This window comes from Candida jiufengensis (assembly GCF_024610255.1).
Source record: "Candida jiufengensis strain CBS 10846 chromosome Unknown scaffold8, whole genome shotgun sequence".
Taxonomy (NCBI): Eukaryota; Fungi; Ascomycota; class Pichiomycetes; order Serinales; family Debaryomycetaceae; genus Lodderomyces; species Lodderomyces jiufengensis.
In genome coordinates, this window is record NW_026261555.1 from 669,498 (window position 1) to 687,557 (window position 18,060).

The following is an 18,060-nucleotide window of genomic DNA, read 5'->3' on the forward strand; positions in this document are numbered from 1 at the left end:
TAGATTTGGTTCTTTCATTCAACATATCTCATACTATACAAATTTCTATAAAATCTTTTGAAAAAACATAAAAAAGGTGGGTGAATAAATATATATACCTTAACAAATAAATATTAGGTTTGAAATAAATCTAAAAGTTTTCTTTCATTATATATAAATGTAATTTCTAAGTTATAATTGTTTTTTAAATTTTTTGAGCTTTCCAATAATCTTCTAATCCCATAATTGAAGTAATAACACCAGCTAAACCAACATCACCTTCAGTGAAATGTAAGTAATTTAATGAATTTAATGCAATAAAAGTATCTAATAAATCCCAAATTAATTTTCTCTTTGCAGCATATAATTTATTATTAATAGCTTTTATGTCAACGGTTGATTTTTCATCAGTTGTTGATTGTTCATAATTTGATAATGAATATATTATTCTTAAAGAATTAATTAAACCAGCAACTAAACCAATTAACCAAAATCTTGAAGCATAAGTTGATAAATTGGGCCATTTTTTACTTGAAACAAGACCTAATAATTTTGCAAATACTAATGCATCAACAGTTAAATAACCTGCATAACCCAAGTTTCTAACTATTGTGGTGATTTGTAAAATTGGGTCCATTAATTTATTATCATAAGCTTTTGCAGCAGCTTGTAAATGAGGAACAGGTTTAAAAAATCTCATACCTTTTCTAATAAAAGTAAAATGTCCTTTTAAAGATTTAAACATATCAATTGTTTCTTTTGAATAACCCTTTTTATAAGTATAATATGATAAAAATCTTGATAAATAAGCTAATAATCTAAAAGTTTTTTCTCTTTGTGGAGTTGAATCCCAAAATTTAACTAACTTAGTTAAAGTTGGATGATAAATTATTGAATCAGCAACCATTTTTTAATTTTCTATATTTGGATTGATTGATGATTAGATTGGAGTTGACAGAAATTTAAAAAATTTGAAAAATTTGTAAAGTGGTGATTGATGATTTTATATAATAATTAATATTATATTTGCTACTTTTTAACAAAATAAAATCTTTGAACTAAACCTGGTAATTCAATTTGTTATTATCAACAGTTGTAAATAATAAATCAATGATTGAAAATATTTGAAATATTATTGTTGATACTTTTCTTTTAAATTCTAAAAGTTAATCAATAATTATAATTCTAATTTTTTGAAAAAACAAAATTTGATAAAAAATATAATTATATGTAATAAAATTTTACTTTCTTAAATTGGATCAATAAACCGCTTTGATTATTATAATAAAAATTTCTTATTATTATTTATTTACAATGATTGTGATTTATTGAGTATATTTTAATAAAACGGTGGTCGTGTTAAATTGTTTATCTTTATATTGTAATATTTAGTACGGATTGATGGAATGTGGAGTACGACTTAATATTTTCTAACCGAGGACGTTTTTATTTCGTAATTTTTAACTAATGCTTTATGCAAAACATTTAACTCATAACTATGACAATTTATTAATACAGTTTTGTATTAAAACTATAGCTCATGTAAGTTTGACACTTTTTATAGTAACTTGATACAAATTTTGATTACATCACATCTTTTTTAAATACTCTACATCCTTCACATTCCTTATTTATGACACAACTTTACACTTCAAATCTTCTTTTTTGCAAGTAGCTTTTGAAGCTAAGAACTAGCAACTACTCTTCTCTATCTCATATTACAAAAGATTCAAATAAAGATTCAAAAAAGGTTGCAACTTTGTTGCAAAAGGTTCACTTTGGTAAAATTTGAAAATTGTGAATTCTCGAGTTTCATTCATATACATTAAATTTAGTTGTAAATGATTTGGTCCTCGATTATGAATGTAATTTGTATAAGGTTTTTGTTCATAGAATAAATTGTGGAAGAGTTATTGTTGAATAATGATTTTAATATTGCAGAGTATTAATGCAATTTTTTTGATCATTAAAATGAAGTACAGGTCATATTCTATGCGAACATGGGAGTATAAAAAGTTTTGAGAGTGTTCATTGAAAATTTTTAAGTATATCACTAAAATACTATTAGGTAATTAATTCTATACTTTTTCTATTAAATCGTAAATTCATAATTTCATCATAATCATCATTCAAAGCAATACCATCACCATCTCTTAAACCATTCCCATTTTCTAAATCAAATTCATTATTAATATCATTATTTATAAATTCAAATTCATCTTTATCAATATCATCAATTTTTGTTAATGAGTCAAAATTTTTGGTTATTTGATTAGTTAAAATGAATCGATCTATGAATCCACTCATTTCATCATATGATTCATTTAGTATTATTAGGTTATTAATGTGTAATTTTTCGAATTCTTCTAAGATTAAAATGGATGGTGATAATTCATTAATGTAAAAAATGGAAGTTTCTATTTCAAGTTCCAACTCTGAATAGTTTTTCAAATTTCTTTCATAATGAAGTTGCATTGATAATGCTTTTTTATTTAAGTTTTGAATTTGAAATGAAATTGGTTGTGTTGATGATTCCACGGGAATTGTTTGTAATTTATTATATAATTCTGATTTTTTAACATATCCAATATAAATAGGATTTGTATAATTAACAATTAATGGATATCCTTCATGAAAATCTTCATTTATAAATTTATATAATGATTGTTGAGTATATGATTCATCTTCATTAATTAAACATAAACATTTAACTTTATTCAAGGGAATCATTAAAGATTTAACGGTAACATCAGGTAATTTTGATTTAACAGTAGTAGTTAAAGATGAAAATGAAACTAATCCAGTACCTTTACCTTCATTAACAACACCTATATTCTCGGTAGTATCTTTATTAAAATTATATTGTAACCATGTATCATAAATATTTAAAGGACTTAACCAATCATTAACAAATTTAGAAGTCATTACTCCACACATTATTGGTAATACATAAGATATAGCACCAGTCATTTCAAACATTATAACAACAACACACATGGTTAATTTTGTTATACCTGTCATGAATGATGCTGCTCCAATTACAGCATATGATGATGGAGAAACTAAACATGATTTTTCAGTACATGTTGCCAAAGATTCCCAATTGAATTTTGATTGTAAAACTTGACTTATTATACCTAGAAATCTACCTGTTGTTGCTCCAAGTACTAATGATGGCATTAATATACCACCTGGTAAATCTACTCCAAATGTATAACTAGTTAAAAAAAACCCTTGAATCATAATGTAAAATAATTTTAACAGTATTATACCATTTGATTTCAGACATAAAAAATTAGATGAATTAGTTTGATCATCATTTTCAATTGGACATTCTTTAAATAAAATTTTGAGGTATGAACTTAATGATAATTTTGAAATTTCTAATGGGAAATTTAATACAGTAGTTATTGTAACAATAGCTAAAACTTCTAAATAAGGACCCCATTTAGTTTCAACTTTCATTAAATTAGTTAAATATGATTGAACTTTTTGTCTCAAATTTTTATTTTGAAATTTTTGATTCAATTTAATAAAACAATATCCATAAACTCCACCAAATATCCCCAATAAAGTAAATGGAATAATTTCTAAAAACAACCAACTAAAATTCCCAAATATAACTTGAAATAAATCTTGTTCCATAAAATTCCCACCATCAGTAAAAACATTAATTCCAGTTAATCCAATAATTGCAATAGTAGCAGAAACAAAAGATATCCACATTATTTTTGTTGGATTAAAATAACTTGGCATACTTTCCAATACAAATAATACACCACCTATTGGAGAATTAAAAGCAACTGATATACCTGTTGCTGTAGCTGCACTTAATATTTCTCTTCTTAATGCTTCATTTGCCTTGTTGCCAAATCTAACTTTCATAAAAAATTCATAAACGAGATTAAAAATACAACAACTAACATGAACTAAAGGACCTTCTTTACCTAACCATAATCCGGAACTAACAACAAGTATTAATCCAATAATTTTATAAATTAAAGTTTGTAAACTCAAATATTTATCAACACTTAAATTAAAACCTGATATTAATAATTTAATCTCTGGTATTCCTGATTGTTTAATTAATATCTTTTTGTTTATACTTAAATAAGTAGCTATACCACAGAATGATACGGCAAATATGAAATATATAGGAAAATTTAAAAAAATATCACTAACAATTGAAGTAGAATTGACTAATAATCGAGACCAATCATACCAATCATCCACTGGACATGTAGAATAAGGATTAAATAAACTCCAAGCATCAAATTTACTTAAACATATTCCCTTTTTCAAATCATTAAGTGAAATTGAAATTAAATCAATAGCAGCAGTAACATAACCTAATATTATAGCTGAAATAATAACAGTAATCCATTTCTTGGAGATATTTAATGATGAAAATTGACTTAATTGAGGAATTTGTAATGATTCTTTATTCCAATCAATATATGAATTTTCTTCATATGTTGTGTTTGAATTTAAATTTGAAAATGTTTGGGTTGTGGTGGTTGTAGTATATGTAGTTGACGATGTATTTGATTGTGGTCTATAGCTAAGTGTGGGAATATCGTCTTCTATTTGATATGTGTATGATGATCCATTTGATGGTTTAAATGAATTCATCGGTTTATAATAATATAAATTACAGTAGGTTTTGAAAATAGATAGATTATATTTTTGTTGATCTTATAGATTATTTTTAGTGTAATATTTCAGGTACTGCAAATACCAAGAATTAATATTTTTTGATAACTACGAATTTTCTGAAACCTCAATTCTTAAATTATGAAGATAAAGACTAGAACAACTTTATGATAAAAATAGCTTTTTATGTATTATAAAACTAATTAATACTAAACAAAAGAGAAATATTAATTTTGTAAAAGTAATTTCTTTATCCTAGTTTGATAAAAAAATCACATTCTGTAAAAATGTATGATAATAATTGAAAATAAAAAAAAAGTGAAAAGTAAGTCTAACTAAACAAAAACAAAATTGGTAAAAAATGAAGATAAATTGATTAAACACTCAAAGTAATGAGGTTCAATTCTTTTTTCATAATTTCTTCAATTAAAATACTAACCAACCAATTAAGAAAGCAATCAAGATTAAAACTAAAGCAATTGGTAAAGAAATACCATTAGATGCTAAATCAGAATCAACAATTGCACCAACACCTCTTGAAGTAGCTGCTTTTTCATTTTGATCTAATTTAGTAGATAATGTTTGAACTTGTCTTGCTAAAGCTTCTAATTCACGTTGAACAGCTGGAGATGCACCACTTTGAGGTTGTTGTTGTTGCTGTTGACCATATGAGTTTTGATAACTTGGTTGTTGATGTAATTGTGGTTGTTGTTGATGTTGTTGATAACCACCATTATAATTGTTGATTGATGAAGTATCATTGAATGATCTATTTTGAGCACCATAATCATTACCAGTAGATTGGTTTGTGTATGATGAATTGTAATCTTGTTGTGGTTGATGATGTTGTTGTTGTTGTTGAGGTGGTTGTTGGTATTGTTGTTGTTGTTGTTGTTGAGGTGGTTGTGGTTGATGTTGTTGTTGAGAATGATTATAAGCACCTGCTGCTCCAGCACCACCAAGAGCTCCAGTAGCTAAACCAGCACCAGCACCACCAAATGAATTTTGTTGAGAAATTTGTGGTTGTTGTTGATATTGTTGTTGAGGTGGTTGTTGAGGTGGTTGTTGTTGATAATTGTTTTGACCACCAGAAGTAGCAGCACCACCACCAATAGCAGTGCCATTTTGATTACTTGAAGTATCTGGTTTATCAGGACCAATTATATAATTAACTCTTAATTTTTTAGAAATAACAGCAGACTTATTTTGAGATTCTAATGAACCCCATAAATCACCAACTTTTGAAGGATCAATATTTTGAGTAGTTGGAACACTAACTAATAAAAATTTATCTTTACATTTATAATCTTGTGGTAAAGGTTGAGCAAAACCTTGTAAAATTATTGAAATTGAAATTGAATCTCCTGGTTGAACAATACTTGCATTTGGTCTAACACAATATAATTTTGGTGCAGTAGTTTTCACTTTAAAAGCTAATGGTTGATTAGTTGGATTTGATAAAGTTAAATGTTCAGTGGTTTGTTTGGTAAATGAACCTATATTAAATTTTGTTAGTATATCGCAATCATTCATGTGGAGAAATTGTGACAGTCAAAAAATGATCAATTGTAATATAATTGTACCGCTCATACATCATCCATTCGATATTCTAGTTGAGACTAATAATTTCAAGAACTTCCAATATTTCCGGTTGTATAAAATGATCAAATTCTATTTCTTGACCCCAAATTTCAATCAAAATGTGTTAAGTTTCCTTAAATTCAAATAAACATACCAGTAAATTCTAAAGTAGCTGGTGAAACTTCCATTGTTAATTTATTAATCTAATGTTTTATTTGATTCAAAAAGAAGTAACTATAATACAATGATTGAATTGATTGAATTAATTGAAATTTGAAAAAAAAATGTTGTTGATTTTTCAATTTAAATTTTATATTAATTTAAATTTTATTTAATTTTATAAATTATAATTTTTATATATTTTATTTTATTCTTATGAAAAAAAAAAATAAAAAATATGATATGGACAATTTATTCTTTCTAACAAAAAAAGGTACCACTAATGAATTAAATAAATAATAATTTGTAATAGTTGTTCTTTTAAATTTATTTGAAAAATTTTCATTAAAAGACTCAATCACTTTATTTACTCTATTATGTAGTCTATATTTTTGAATTCAATTTATTAAATTGAATAATAAGATTAATTGATTAACAATATAATTTACATGAAGTATTAAATTAAATTATTTACTTAAATTAATAAATCTCCTCAATTCAAATTTTAAATTAATAATTGAAAATTAAATTTAAAACATGATTTAAAAATTAATTATTTTAATTCAATGATCAATTAGGTCAGGTTAAATTACAGTTCATAATATTCCATTAATTCCATTCAATCATGATACATTTTAGTACGAGTGGCGTATAATAATATGATAAAATTCGACCGAAAAAAGTAACAATAAATTGTAAATATAATAAATAACTAATTGAGAGAAAAAATGTCGTATTAATAATTTTGCTGCTTGTGATAATACGTAAGAAAAAAAGTAAAATCTTAAATCCTATTTACTATTTTAAGTAATAAAATAATTTATTATACTTATATTTAGTATGTTTCAATTAAGGGTCCAAAAAATTAATTACCTAAATTAATTTAAAATATTATAATTCGAAGATTTGTTAGTCTAGTCTCAATAATTAATATCAAACGTTCAAATTACCAGAAAGCAAATCTGAAAAGGCTGTAATAAATCGAAAAGAAGAGCTTTTAGAATCTTATCCTTGATGATAAAAAAATTAATAAAGTAAAACTTGTCGTCTGATTCTAATGATCAATGAGCTTACACATTTGAACGTTTTGCAAAAACTTTAATTAAATTGAATAAAGAACTTAACAAGTCTTATTTGTTTAGCCTATTAATTTTCATGTAACTTGAAAAAAATTTTATTTTAATTTTCTATTTTCCCAATTTTGAATATCTGAAACAATAAGAAAAAATCTAGATTTTGATAATTACTTATTTAGGGTGCAAAATATTCTTCATTTTACAAGTTTTTGAAAAGAACACTTAATATGCTTAAATGATCCGTTTACCGTGGTTTAGAACCTAATTTGAATTTTCCATATGCTTGAATTCGACTTATAGTAAATCAAGACGTAATTTCTAGCACCAAAATCAATAAGATTTGAACTGATAAATCAACATACTAGTTTTATCGCAGGACTGTTGATCAAAAAAGTAGCTGACAAAGCTTACAAATCCAAATGTGCATATGAGAGTGTATTATATCAGAGTTAACTTTAGTCCCTATTGATAGCTTTTCTTACATGTAAATATGATGTATATTGGACTTAGTCGCCAATACCCTGTAATATACATCCCGCAAAAATTTTTACAATTTTTCAAATTTCTCCCAAATTTTTCAATTAAAAATCCATAGTATAACCCTCAAAAAAGTAAATGTAATTTGTATTAAAACTTACAAGTGTAAATCAATAGTGCAAAAGTTAATCTTAGATTTAGGTGAACTTTGTCATTTAGTCGATTGAAAAAATTACGCTAAATAATGAAGCTTGAGCGAGGAAAAAAATAGTAGAGTGAATACAAAATCATTTTAAGACTAGTATAGTCTAACTCCAAAAGGGCATGTAGTAGCTCTATTATTCCTTAAATGTAATTATTGCCCCTACAAATCACATTTGGTTTTTGTCAAACATCGTATTTATTCGCTTAGATTGTTGCAATTTTAACAAATCACATTTTTTTTCGAGATGAAGCACTTCCCAGAGAACCAGTCGGTTGCATCAAAAACTCAAATTTTCAAAATTTTAGTTGGTTGAAAAACAATTAAACAAGTACCTTGAGAATGTAAAAGTGAATGTAATTAGTATAAGACTTTTTTCTCTCACTTGAATAGTTTTGAAATTATTGTCTTTTTTGGGTGCTAAAATTGAGTTTTAATTTGGTCTTATATGCAGTATTTTGTACTGGTATAGCTCGCTAATATGAGTTTACCAAATTTTGAATTTTCCTCAAACTCTTCCAATTTTTATATCATACCCATCCTTACTCAATTTCAAGCAAGGTCAGTACTAGAGATTTCAGCCCAAGTTTAACAGTGATAGAATTATATTAAATTAAAGAGTTGAAAGCAGATCCGAACCACAATACTTTAAATGTATATCGTGCAATTACCAAAAATACCTAAATTTTTTGACCTCGATTTCAGACGAAATTCGAGCATGAAAACACTACTTTTCAAATTTTAACAACATCAAAGTTGATCTTTGACTTAATCATTGTGCTCAGTGTAACTGTGTAATAAGATAGCTATTGACGTTTTTTACATACTTGAAACATCAAATTGAAGTCTCAAACTTGGACTTTTCAAAAATCGAAATTTTGTATTAATTCCTGAATTATTTCCTTTGCATAGATATAATTAGTTAAACTGTATTCTCTTGTCAATTAGTAACACTGTCTTATATTATCAACTTCACTACTGAACACAATTTTTTGTTGTGTTGAAAATGCTGCAAACTACGTCAACTCTCAGGGGTGAGTCGCAAAAAAAGTAAAAAATGGCCAATTTGCAGCAATTTTACCACTTTTTAAAACGTAATAAATTGATACACAATTAACTGATTTTGCTCAATTTTGAACTTGTATAAATTATTCTAGAGCTAAATTGACCTGTAATTTAGTTTTCTTGTGTATAGTCAAATTGTGAGTTCGCAAATTTTGCAGTCTAAAACGTCCAAAATTAAAAATTGAAAAGATTTCCATTTTTGAGATTCTCTAATACTTTTATTACCTAATTTTATAAAAGCTAAGGTCAATTATTTGTTTGCTTAGAGAAATTTGCAACTTATCTTGAACCCTTTTTTAAACCGATTTTCTTATTTTTTGATCCTTTGAAAATATTTAATCGAAAACTTCGGTCTAAAATATTTGACCTGAATGTGAATAGAACTTGTGGTTGTGACCAATAAGGAGTAACAATTTCAAAATGAGGATTAAATTGAATTTAAATTTGTACGGTTCATCAAGCGAGTTCGTGTCAACTCTGCACTTGATTTTCTGTCGAAACTGCACAATTAACTTAGCGTGAAATCTGAAACATTCTATGAAATTTTAAGCTAATGTACAGTAACATAAGATCTCAATTTGGGAAGGGACAAACACATTGTAGCTTTTCTTGATCGAGTATTCACGTTTTTACTACCCTTAGAAATATATAATGTCTGGTTATGCCAATAAATTCAGGTTTAGTGATGAAAGTTTTTCTATTGAAGCATAAGAAAGTATATAGTACGTTTTGCTTATATGTTGTGTTTGTTTAAAGGTCCTGCTCCATAAAATGATCTTTCATTGTCCTTAGATCTTGATAGTTTATGTGTAAAATGACAGAATCTTGTAGTATATAATGGATCATGTTAATTTACATATATACTAAGTCCCACATCATAATTTTTTGCAGCTAAAGATTAGCATACCAAATAATTTGCCATTTAAATAGAAACAAAAATGATTTTATTTTAAACTATTTGGAAACCTTTTTCTTCTTCAATTGATCACAGAAACCTACTTTTATCCATACAAAATGTAGATTATATTTATTTATTCTACTAACTTCAGAATTTTAGCTTTTCATTATTAATTGGGGGATTTTTGTGAGACATTTCACCTACATAAGTATGGGGGATACCTGAGTTGTTTACCTGAGACGTTTTTCCGACCCAATGGACAAATCAATGACTTTATTAAACTTGAAAGACAACTTTTGGAGACAAAACTAACGAACTGACTGGACTGTTGTTTAAAATAGACACTGGAGTAAAGCAAGTGAGATTTTTAGTGTTTTGGATACTTGACTGACAACCCTTTTAGACTTTGGTACTTGAGATACATGACTGTGAATAGACAAGCTGTTTGGTAATAATGGTTAGTCGTTTCTGATTCAACTTTGAGTTAAATTTTTTCAATATCCTACATAAATTTAATCTGGTTTTCATTATAGTTTCAATCAAATTGTTCAGAATAACTAACCGTTAGCAATTTTATAAGTACAAGTTAGTTCCAACACGATTAAGGTCATAATATACTAATGGTGGAACTAAGATGAAAACGTAAAAAAATATAAGAAAACGTTGTATTGAAACATTAAACACAATTTGAATATGAATATGAAACACTTTTAAAACTTTTATATTCAATTTAAAAAAAAACAAATCTATGAAAAATAAATAGCAAAGGTCCAATTGATCTAATCCCAATTTACTAATGCAGTCATTCAATGTAATTTTGTTCATTAATCAATTGTAAAAACTTGAACTAAAAACCATCTTAATCTCAATTTACATTAATTTAATCAGTATAATCTTGTTCATTAATCAATTGTAAATATTCAAAATAAAAAGCAATAATTTGTAAATGAGAATCAAATAATATTGATTCATTAACACCATGAGCATGATTTTCTACAGACGTAGATGCACCAGGTCTATATCTAAATATATCACGAGTTAAATCCCAAAAATATTTAGTATCTGTATTACCAGTTGCAATTCCTGGTGCAACAATTGTATGACCTAAATGGGAAAGTTGTTCATATACGTGTCTTATATTACCTGATAATAATTCCCATTTTTTACCAGTTGTTGGTGTATTTGGTGCTGGTTCTAATCCATCTAATTGTTGAATTTCAAAGTATCCATTTTCTGTTGGTTTTAATATGGTTTTATTATTTGATATTAAACCTAAATTTAATTCATCTGATATTTGTTTTAAAAATACCAAGTCATGATTATATATTTCTTCAACTGATTGTTCAATAGCTATTCTGTGATTTATAATAGTTTCAACATATTCAGGTAATGCATTTGATTTAACACCTCCTCTTATAATATCAACAGCTTGAGTTGAAGAAATTAAATATCTTGAAGTTAATGATTCATTATTAAAAATCCAATCTCTTGCAACTTTATTAGTATTGGGGAATTGTGCATTTAATATACTCCATTTTATTTCTTTGGGTAAAATTTTAGAATATTTAGCAACACATTGATATTCATGATAAGTTGGATTTAAAGGTGAAAAAATAGGTTCAAATGAATTTTCTTCAATTAACAGAATAAATTTAGATATTATTCCAATAGATGTATGTTTTGGTGGAACTGAAGAATGCCCACCAGGAGTATTTAATCCAACTTTAATATCAACAGATCCCTTTTCACTTGTTCCAGGTAATGCCAAAGTAACACCATCAACTTCAGCAATACTTTGTCCACCTTCATCAAAAATTGCATAAAATGAATTTGAACCAAATTTTTTTAAAAGATAATTAGCAATATAAGAAGCACCTCTTGGTCCACCAACTTCTTCATCAAATCCAAAACCTAAAATAATCGTTCTTTTTGGTTTAAATTCAAATTTATATAATTCTTCAATTGTTTCTAATAATCCAATTAATAAATTTTTACAATCTGATGATCCACGACCCCATAATTTTTCACCATCATAAACTCCTTTGTATGGTGGATATTTCCATTGATTTAAAGTTGCTGGTTGAATAGGTACAACATCTTGATGAGCCATTAATAAAATTGGTTTTAATTTTGATTCACTACCTTTCCAAGTTATAACAATTCCATGTTTATGAATTAATTTAACATCTAGGTTATTGAAAATTATAGGAAATGTTTTATTTAAATAATTATAAAAAGGTGTAAATTTATTATCCCAATATTTTGGATCTTCTTCAACTGTTGGATCATCATCATATACATCAGTTTTAATTTGTACTGCACCTGATAATTTTTTAGCTGATTGATTTCTAAATGTTTGATTGTATAAGATATTTAAAACTGTTGAATTATCTTTTATGAATGATTTAGGGTATTTGTAGTCATATTGCTTACATATTTCTTTATTAATTGAATCTATATTGAAATTTTCTAGTACATTTAAATTGAGTAGTTTTTCATTCTGGGGTTCTTCTTGTAATAAGATTTGATTATGATGTTGTATTTGTAAAGAATTAACAACTGAAAAGTAATTAAATACTATAACGATTGATAAATGTAACCATTTTAGAGTTGAGAAAACCATCACTTTCGAAAAAAAATAATGTAGTATTAAGCTGAACAACAAGTAATTATTCAATACTTGAAATTTCTTAAAATTTAAAAAACGTTGTACTACTCCTTAATATTATTTTAATTTATAATTGTGGGAAATTATAAATTAAAAATTAAGCTAGTAAGAACTAAATTGGGAAATTAGTGAGGCATCAGTGACGCAAAACTTATTGACAAAAGAAATAATTATACGACATTAAAGTTGCTTATGATGTAATAATTTATGTTTTTATCTCTTAAAATTGAATAAATTTAAAAAGAAGAAAAGTCACCCCACAATTATTAAACAAGAACAATAAAAGCAAAATTAAAGATAGTAAATACTACATTAAAATAAAAACCTTTTAAGATCATCATTTTGTTAATTTGATTTACGAACTATCAATTATTACAACAAGGATTCATCATTTAGTCTATAATTAATTATTAAATAATACTTATTCTTATTTAGATCAGAATTATATTTTTAGATTTAATCATTAAACATAATATTACATTAAGTTATTTTTTTGGTTTTCTTTTCTTATTTAGATCAAAAAAGATTCTTATAGATAACATAAAAATTAATAATAATATTTTATTACAAACTTGAACTTGAAAAATTTTGGATTAATTTATTTTGATTTCATATTTTAATCTATTTAATCTAATATTTTTATCATCATCAATTTTAATAATAATTTGAAATCTTATTATCATCATTTAAATTTCAAATTGACAACAATAAATTCAAAATCATCAACATCAAACGTTTATATCATATAATTCACATCTTGGAAATTTAAAGATAATTACCTTTATACCTTATCATCAACAAAAAAACTATTCATAAACTTTTTATCATCATTAATTCAAAATAAAAATCAAATTAATAACTATTCGTTCATTAATATCAAGTATCAACATATTAAATTATCCTTCCATCAACAGCAAAAACTATCAATGAAATTATATTCAAAATGTTATCAGAATTACCATTAGAAATTCAAATGAAACTACTACATATGGTTCCTCATTCAAATTTAAAATATGTAAATTCTCATTTTTATATATTATATAATGATTTATTTTATCATAAAATTATTAATGTATTTGGTGATGATACTTTAGGAGTTATTATAAAAGTATTACCATGGTTAAAACCATATATTAAATCATTAGATTCTTTTAGATTTTCAAATAGAATGATTATTGCCAAAAGATTAAATTTAATTGATAATTTAAATCAACCTACTGAAGAAGAACCAGAAGATGATAATCCTTTAAATGTACAATTTATAAAAGATAGTTGGAAATATGTTTATTCGATTTTTAAAAACAAAAGATTATTTGCAGAATATTCAGATTATACAATAGATGAACCTTCAAATTATATATATAATCATTTTGTTGAAATTAATAGAACTTATTTATTAAGTTATTCCAAATATGTTTGGCTATCACCTGGTGTATATAATTTAAATATTGGATTAGCTGTTAAATATGGTCATGGATTAGGTACAACTAAATTTGAAGTTAAATATAATGAAGATGATGATGATGATACTAAACAACTTAAAGAAGGAGAATTTAGAAAAGTTAAATCTGAACTGTTTTATCCACCTACAAATATTAATGAAATATTACCCAAGAATCAATTTTGTTTTTTAAAAATTGGACAATTTAAAGTACCACCATTGAAGAACAATAAAAACTCAAATAATAAATTAAGAAAAATTGAAATTAAAATGGAAGAAATTGGTTTGTATTTGAAAAGTGGATTTAGAATATATTTTATTGATATATCTCAACCTTCATTATTATATAATGAATATGATTTATTATATTATACATTAAATGAAACCGATTATAAGTATTTTATAAATATCTTATTAAAGAACCTATATAAAGCATTGAACTATGTTCAAAATGGTGGATGTTCAGATAATACAAGTATATCATGTTGTCCAATGGAATATGGAAATGGAGATCCATATGAAATTTGGGATAAATATGATAAATCATTTTTAAAAGATTATAGTGATAAAAAACATAACTCCCTTATAACACCATCATCATCATCAACTTCATCATCAACTTCATCATTAACATCAATGCATACTCCATTTAAATATGATTTAAAAAAATTAACAAATTATGCAAATTTTTATTTCCAAACAACTGGTGATGTTTCAAATATGAGAAGATATTTTAAATTTGCCACGATATATCAACAAAGACAATTTATAAATAGATTTGGAGATTATGATTTAGATTGGAAAGATGAAATTGCATCAAAATCTTTAAAAACAACAACTGACACTCCGTTAAAATTAAATTTACAAAGTAATGGAATACAATCACCTATTGAATATAAGACTGAAGTAGATGAAAATGCAGAGAAAAAAAGAAAAATTAATCAAAAAAGATGTAGATATGATAAACAAGGTTTAAAATGGAGGATACCAATTGTTGGAGAATTATAAATTTTGGGTGTATATAGAGGGTTTGTTTTTTGGAGTAATAATATTTTGAGTGTATCTCAGCTATTTTAGATTTGTTGGAAATGATTGTAAGTTCATTTTGTAGGTCTCTTCGAACCTTATTAATCTTGTCAAATATATGGTTCCTTGAATTGTAGTAAATTTGGTGATATTACGTAATAAATTATGTAATAAATAATATTTTTAAAACAATAACAAATAAATTTATAAAATAATTTTTACAACCACTTTCATGCTGTTTAATCAAAATTACATATACACCTCAACAATTGACTAGCTTTCAATACTCCTGCTAGCTCTGATCTACAATGGCCAAAAGCATACTAAAAGATAATACGATCCCATTAACACAAAATGCAAGAAGAGTATCATTTGCACCAGAAGTAACCATGCATAGAATTGAAATAACAAATCCAAATAAAAGAAGAAAAACAGATGGTGGTTATTCTTCACCTTCATCACAATCAGATTTTGAATTAAGTGCCATAATGTCATCACAATCAAATGAACTCATACCACTATTGGCTCCAGATCAGATTGATCAAGACGAAGATGATGGATCAAAGCCTTTGACTGATAGTTCTGATGAAAATGATAACGATCATGAAGGAATAGTTATTGATTCACCTAGAAGAGCTCTTGAAATTGTGAAGAATTTACCGTTGTCTGATAAAGAACCAGAACATAATGGAGAAACAATTGATCCAGCAAGACGAAGGGCTATTGAAATTGTAAAAAACTTACCTTTATCCAATGAAGAACCACAAGTTGAACTATCAATGGAATTGACTGGTTTACTCAAGAATCAAATATCAAATACAGACAAATTAAAAGAAGACACAGATGAAGATGCAGATTGTTCAGATGATAATCAAGAAGAAGAACAAGATATGCAATTCACTGGTCCTATCAAGATCCCCAGTGCTAATTTTGTAGCGGTAGATGAAGGTGAACAAACAATGAATATTACAAATGTTATTAGAAAAATTACAACTAATGAAACTCCAGAAGAAACAAGTAATAATAATGATGATGATGGTAGTAATGAATCTGAAAATGATAATGAAATTAATATGGAATTAACTGATAAAATAAATTTACCTTATAAGAATAATGTTCCAAAACCTAACCTTGAAGATATACCTGATGAAATTGATGTGGACGATAAAGAAGAAATTGAACCAAATGTTGCTCACAATAAGGAAAGTGATGTAGAAATGCAAGATATGGAATTGACTGAACCAGTAAAAGCAGTGAAATCAACTGAGGAGTTGAATCAAGATATTCAGAATGATGATTTGACACAATCTCAACCTATGGATTTAACTCAGGTTAATACAAATATTGTACGACATGATGTTGATGAGGATAATAATGTCACTCAAACAAATTCAAATGATTCATCTGTACAAGAAAATGTCATCACTACAAAAATCCCATTGGCAGAAGTTACTCAAGATGATATTATAGAACAAGAAGATGATGAATTCAAAAATTATTTACCAGTTCTGTTGACTAATTTCTTACAAGATATAAATGTTAAATTTTATACAGATACTCATTTTTCAAATATTGATATAAGTTCAGCAGAAACAACTCATGAATTAGCAACTTTCATTGATTATTTAAATGCAAAACCATACAAAGATTTATTTTTACTTAATGAATTTATCAAAAATGAACTACAAAATTATATAAAAGAAGGAGATAAAATATATAATGAATTTAATGAAACTATAACAAACAATAATACATTAATAATGAAAAAATTTTATATAAATGCAATGACAACAAATAGTCAATCAATGTTTATAAATTTTCAAAATTTAAAAGAAAATACAGATTTACAAAGTAAAAAAACTTGGTATATTTGGAGATCAACTTTAATTAAAAATGTAATTGAAGAAATTGAAATTCAAATTGATGATTTAATTAGAGAAAAACAACAAATGAAAGATGATTTAATGGAGTTGGATAAATTAAATGAAAAAGTTTTAATTGAAAAAAATCAATTACTTAATAAACTAAAGAAGTTCAAAGATGTGAAACAACAATTGAAAAATTTATCAGTTAATGAAATTAATGAATTCAAAGAATCATTGAATAGTCAAAAATTGGAAATTCAAAATATATCTAGTCAATTAACAACCAAAAAAGAGAAAATTTCAAAATTAGATCAAGAATTAGAAAATTTAAACTCTAAAAAATTACAAAATCAAATTCAATTAAATAATTTGGAATTTGAATTAAATAAAATTAAAGTATTTACGAAAAAGGAAATCAATCAAATTATATCAAATTTTAAAAAAATATCTGATGAAACTAAATTAAAGTATTTAAACTCTGAAGGTGCTTCATTAGTGTTCTTATTTGATGGTATGTTAAGTTTAACGGTTGATTTTATTGAGAATAAACTAAGTTATCTGGTTGTGGAGAACAAATTTTATAACAAGAGTTTAGTTGATTGTATTTACAAATCTCCAACAGTTGGTGATAATGTTTTTGAACAGTTTGGTGCTTTTAGGAAGTTTTGGTTTCAATTGAAGAAATTAGATAAAGTATTACACTTTATATCTTATAAGTTCCCAGTTGAAGCTAAACTTGTGGATGACTCAATTGAGTTTAATATTCAACATTTTAATTTTCAATCCCTACAAAAATTTAAATTAATTGGTTCAATACCGATATTTTTAATTAATGATTTTTATAATAATGTCAAGATCGAAACTTCACCTTCAAATCCAGACTTATTCAAATATCTATTTCAACAAGAAGTAATTTAATATTTAATCAACAAGTTCCTTAATAATACATGTATTTTTGTAAACTATATAT

At 25.5% G+C, this 18,060-nt stretch overlaps 6 protein-coding genes across 6 annotated transcripts; 2 read left to right on the top strand and 4 right to left on the bottom strand. All coding sequences in view use genetic code 12, as the record gives it.

The window, feature by feature from the left end:
- Window positions 1–184: 184 nt before the first annotated feature.
- Window positions 185–886, bottom strand: PEX11 (Pex11p; the record flags this gene model as incomplete). Its single annotated transcript, XM_051766520.1, has 1 exon — window positions 185–886. The coding sequence occupies one exon, from the start codon at window positions 884–886 to the stop codon at window positions 185–187; it is 702 nt and encodes a 233-aa protein (XP_051622580.1).
- A 1,157-nt stretch (window positions 887–2,043) lies between these two features.
- KGF54_000592 (uncharacterized protein) lies at window positions 2,044–4,611 on the bottom strand (the record flags this gene model as incomplete). The annotated part of the gene is made up of 1 exon (XM_051766521.1): window positions 2,044–4,611. The coding sequence occupies one exon, from the start codon at window positions 4,609–4,611 to the stop codon at window positions 2,044–2,046; it is 2,568 nt and encodes an 855-aa protein (XP_051622581.1).
- A 447-nt stretch (window positions 4,612–5,058) lies between these two features.
- On the bottom strand, window positions 5,059–6,401 carry KGF54_000593 (phosphatidylinositol-binding protein; the record flags this gene model as incomplete). The annotated part of the gene is made up of 2 exons (XM_051766522.1): window positions 5,059–6,128; window positions 6,368–6,401. 2 exons carry the CDS (start codon window positions 6,399–6,401, stop codon window positions 5,059–5,061), a joined length of 1,104 nt encoding a protein of 367 aa, XP_051622582.1.
- Window positions 6,402–10,970: 4,569 nt separating this feature from the next.
- KGF54_000594 (M20 family metallopeptidase) lies at window positions 10,971–12,713 on the bottom strand (the record flags this gene model as incomplete). The annotated part of the gene is made up of 1 exon (XM_051766523.1): window positions 10,971–12,713. The coding sequence occupies one exon, from the start codon at window positions 12,711–12,713 to the stop codon at window positions 10,971–10,973; it is 1,743 nt and encodes a 580-aa protein (XP_051622583.1).
- Window positions 12,714–13,701: 988 nt separating this feature from the next.
- KGF54_000595 (uncharacterized protein) lies at window positions 13,702–15,207 on the top strand (the record flags this gene model as incomplete). Its single annotated transcript, XM_051766524.1, has 1 exon — window positions 13,702–15,207. The coding sequence occupies one exon, from the start codon at window positions 13,702–13,704 to the stop codon at window positions 15,205–15,207; it is 1,506 nt and encodes a 501-aa protein (XP_051622584.1).
- Window positions 15,208–15,533: 326 nt separating this feature from the next.
- Window positions 15,534–18,008, top strand: KGF54_000596 (uncharacterized protein; the record flags this gene model as incomplete). The annotated part of the gene is made up of 1 exon (XM_051766525.1): window positions 15,534–18,008. One exon carries the CDS (start codon window positions 15,534–15,536, stop codon window positions 18,006–18,008), a length of 2,475 nt encoding a protein of 824 aa, XP_051622585.1.
- Between the last annotated feature and the right edge of the window lie 52 nt (window positions 18,009–18,060).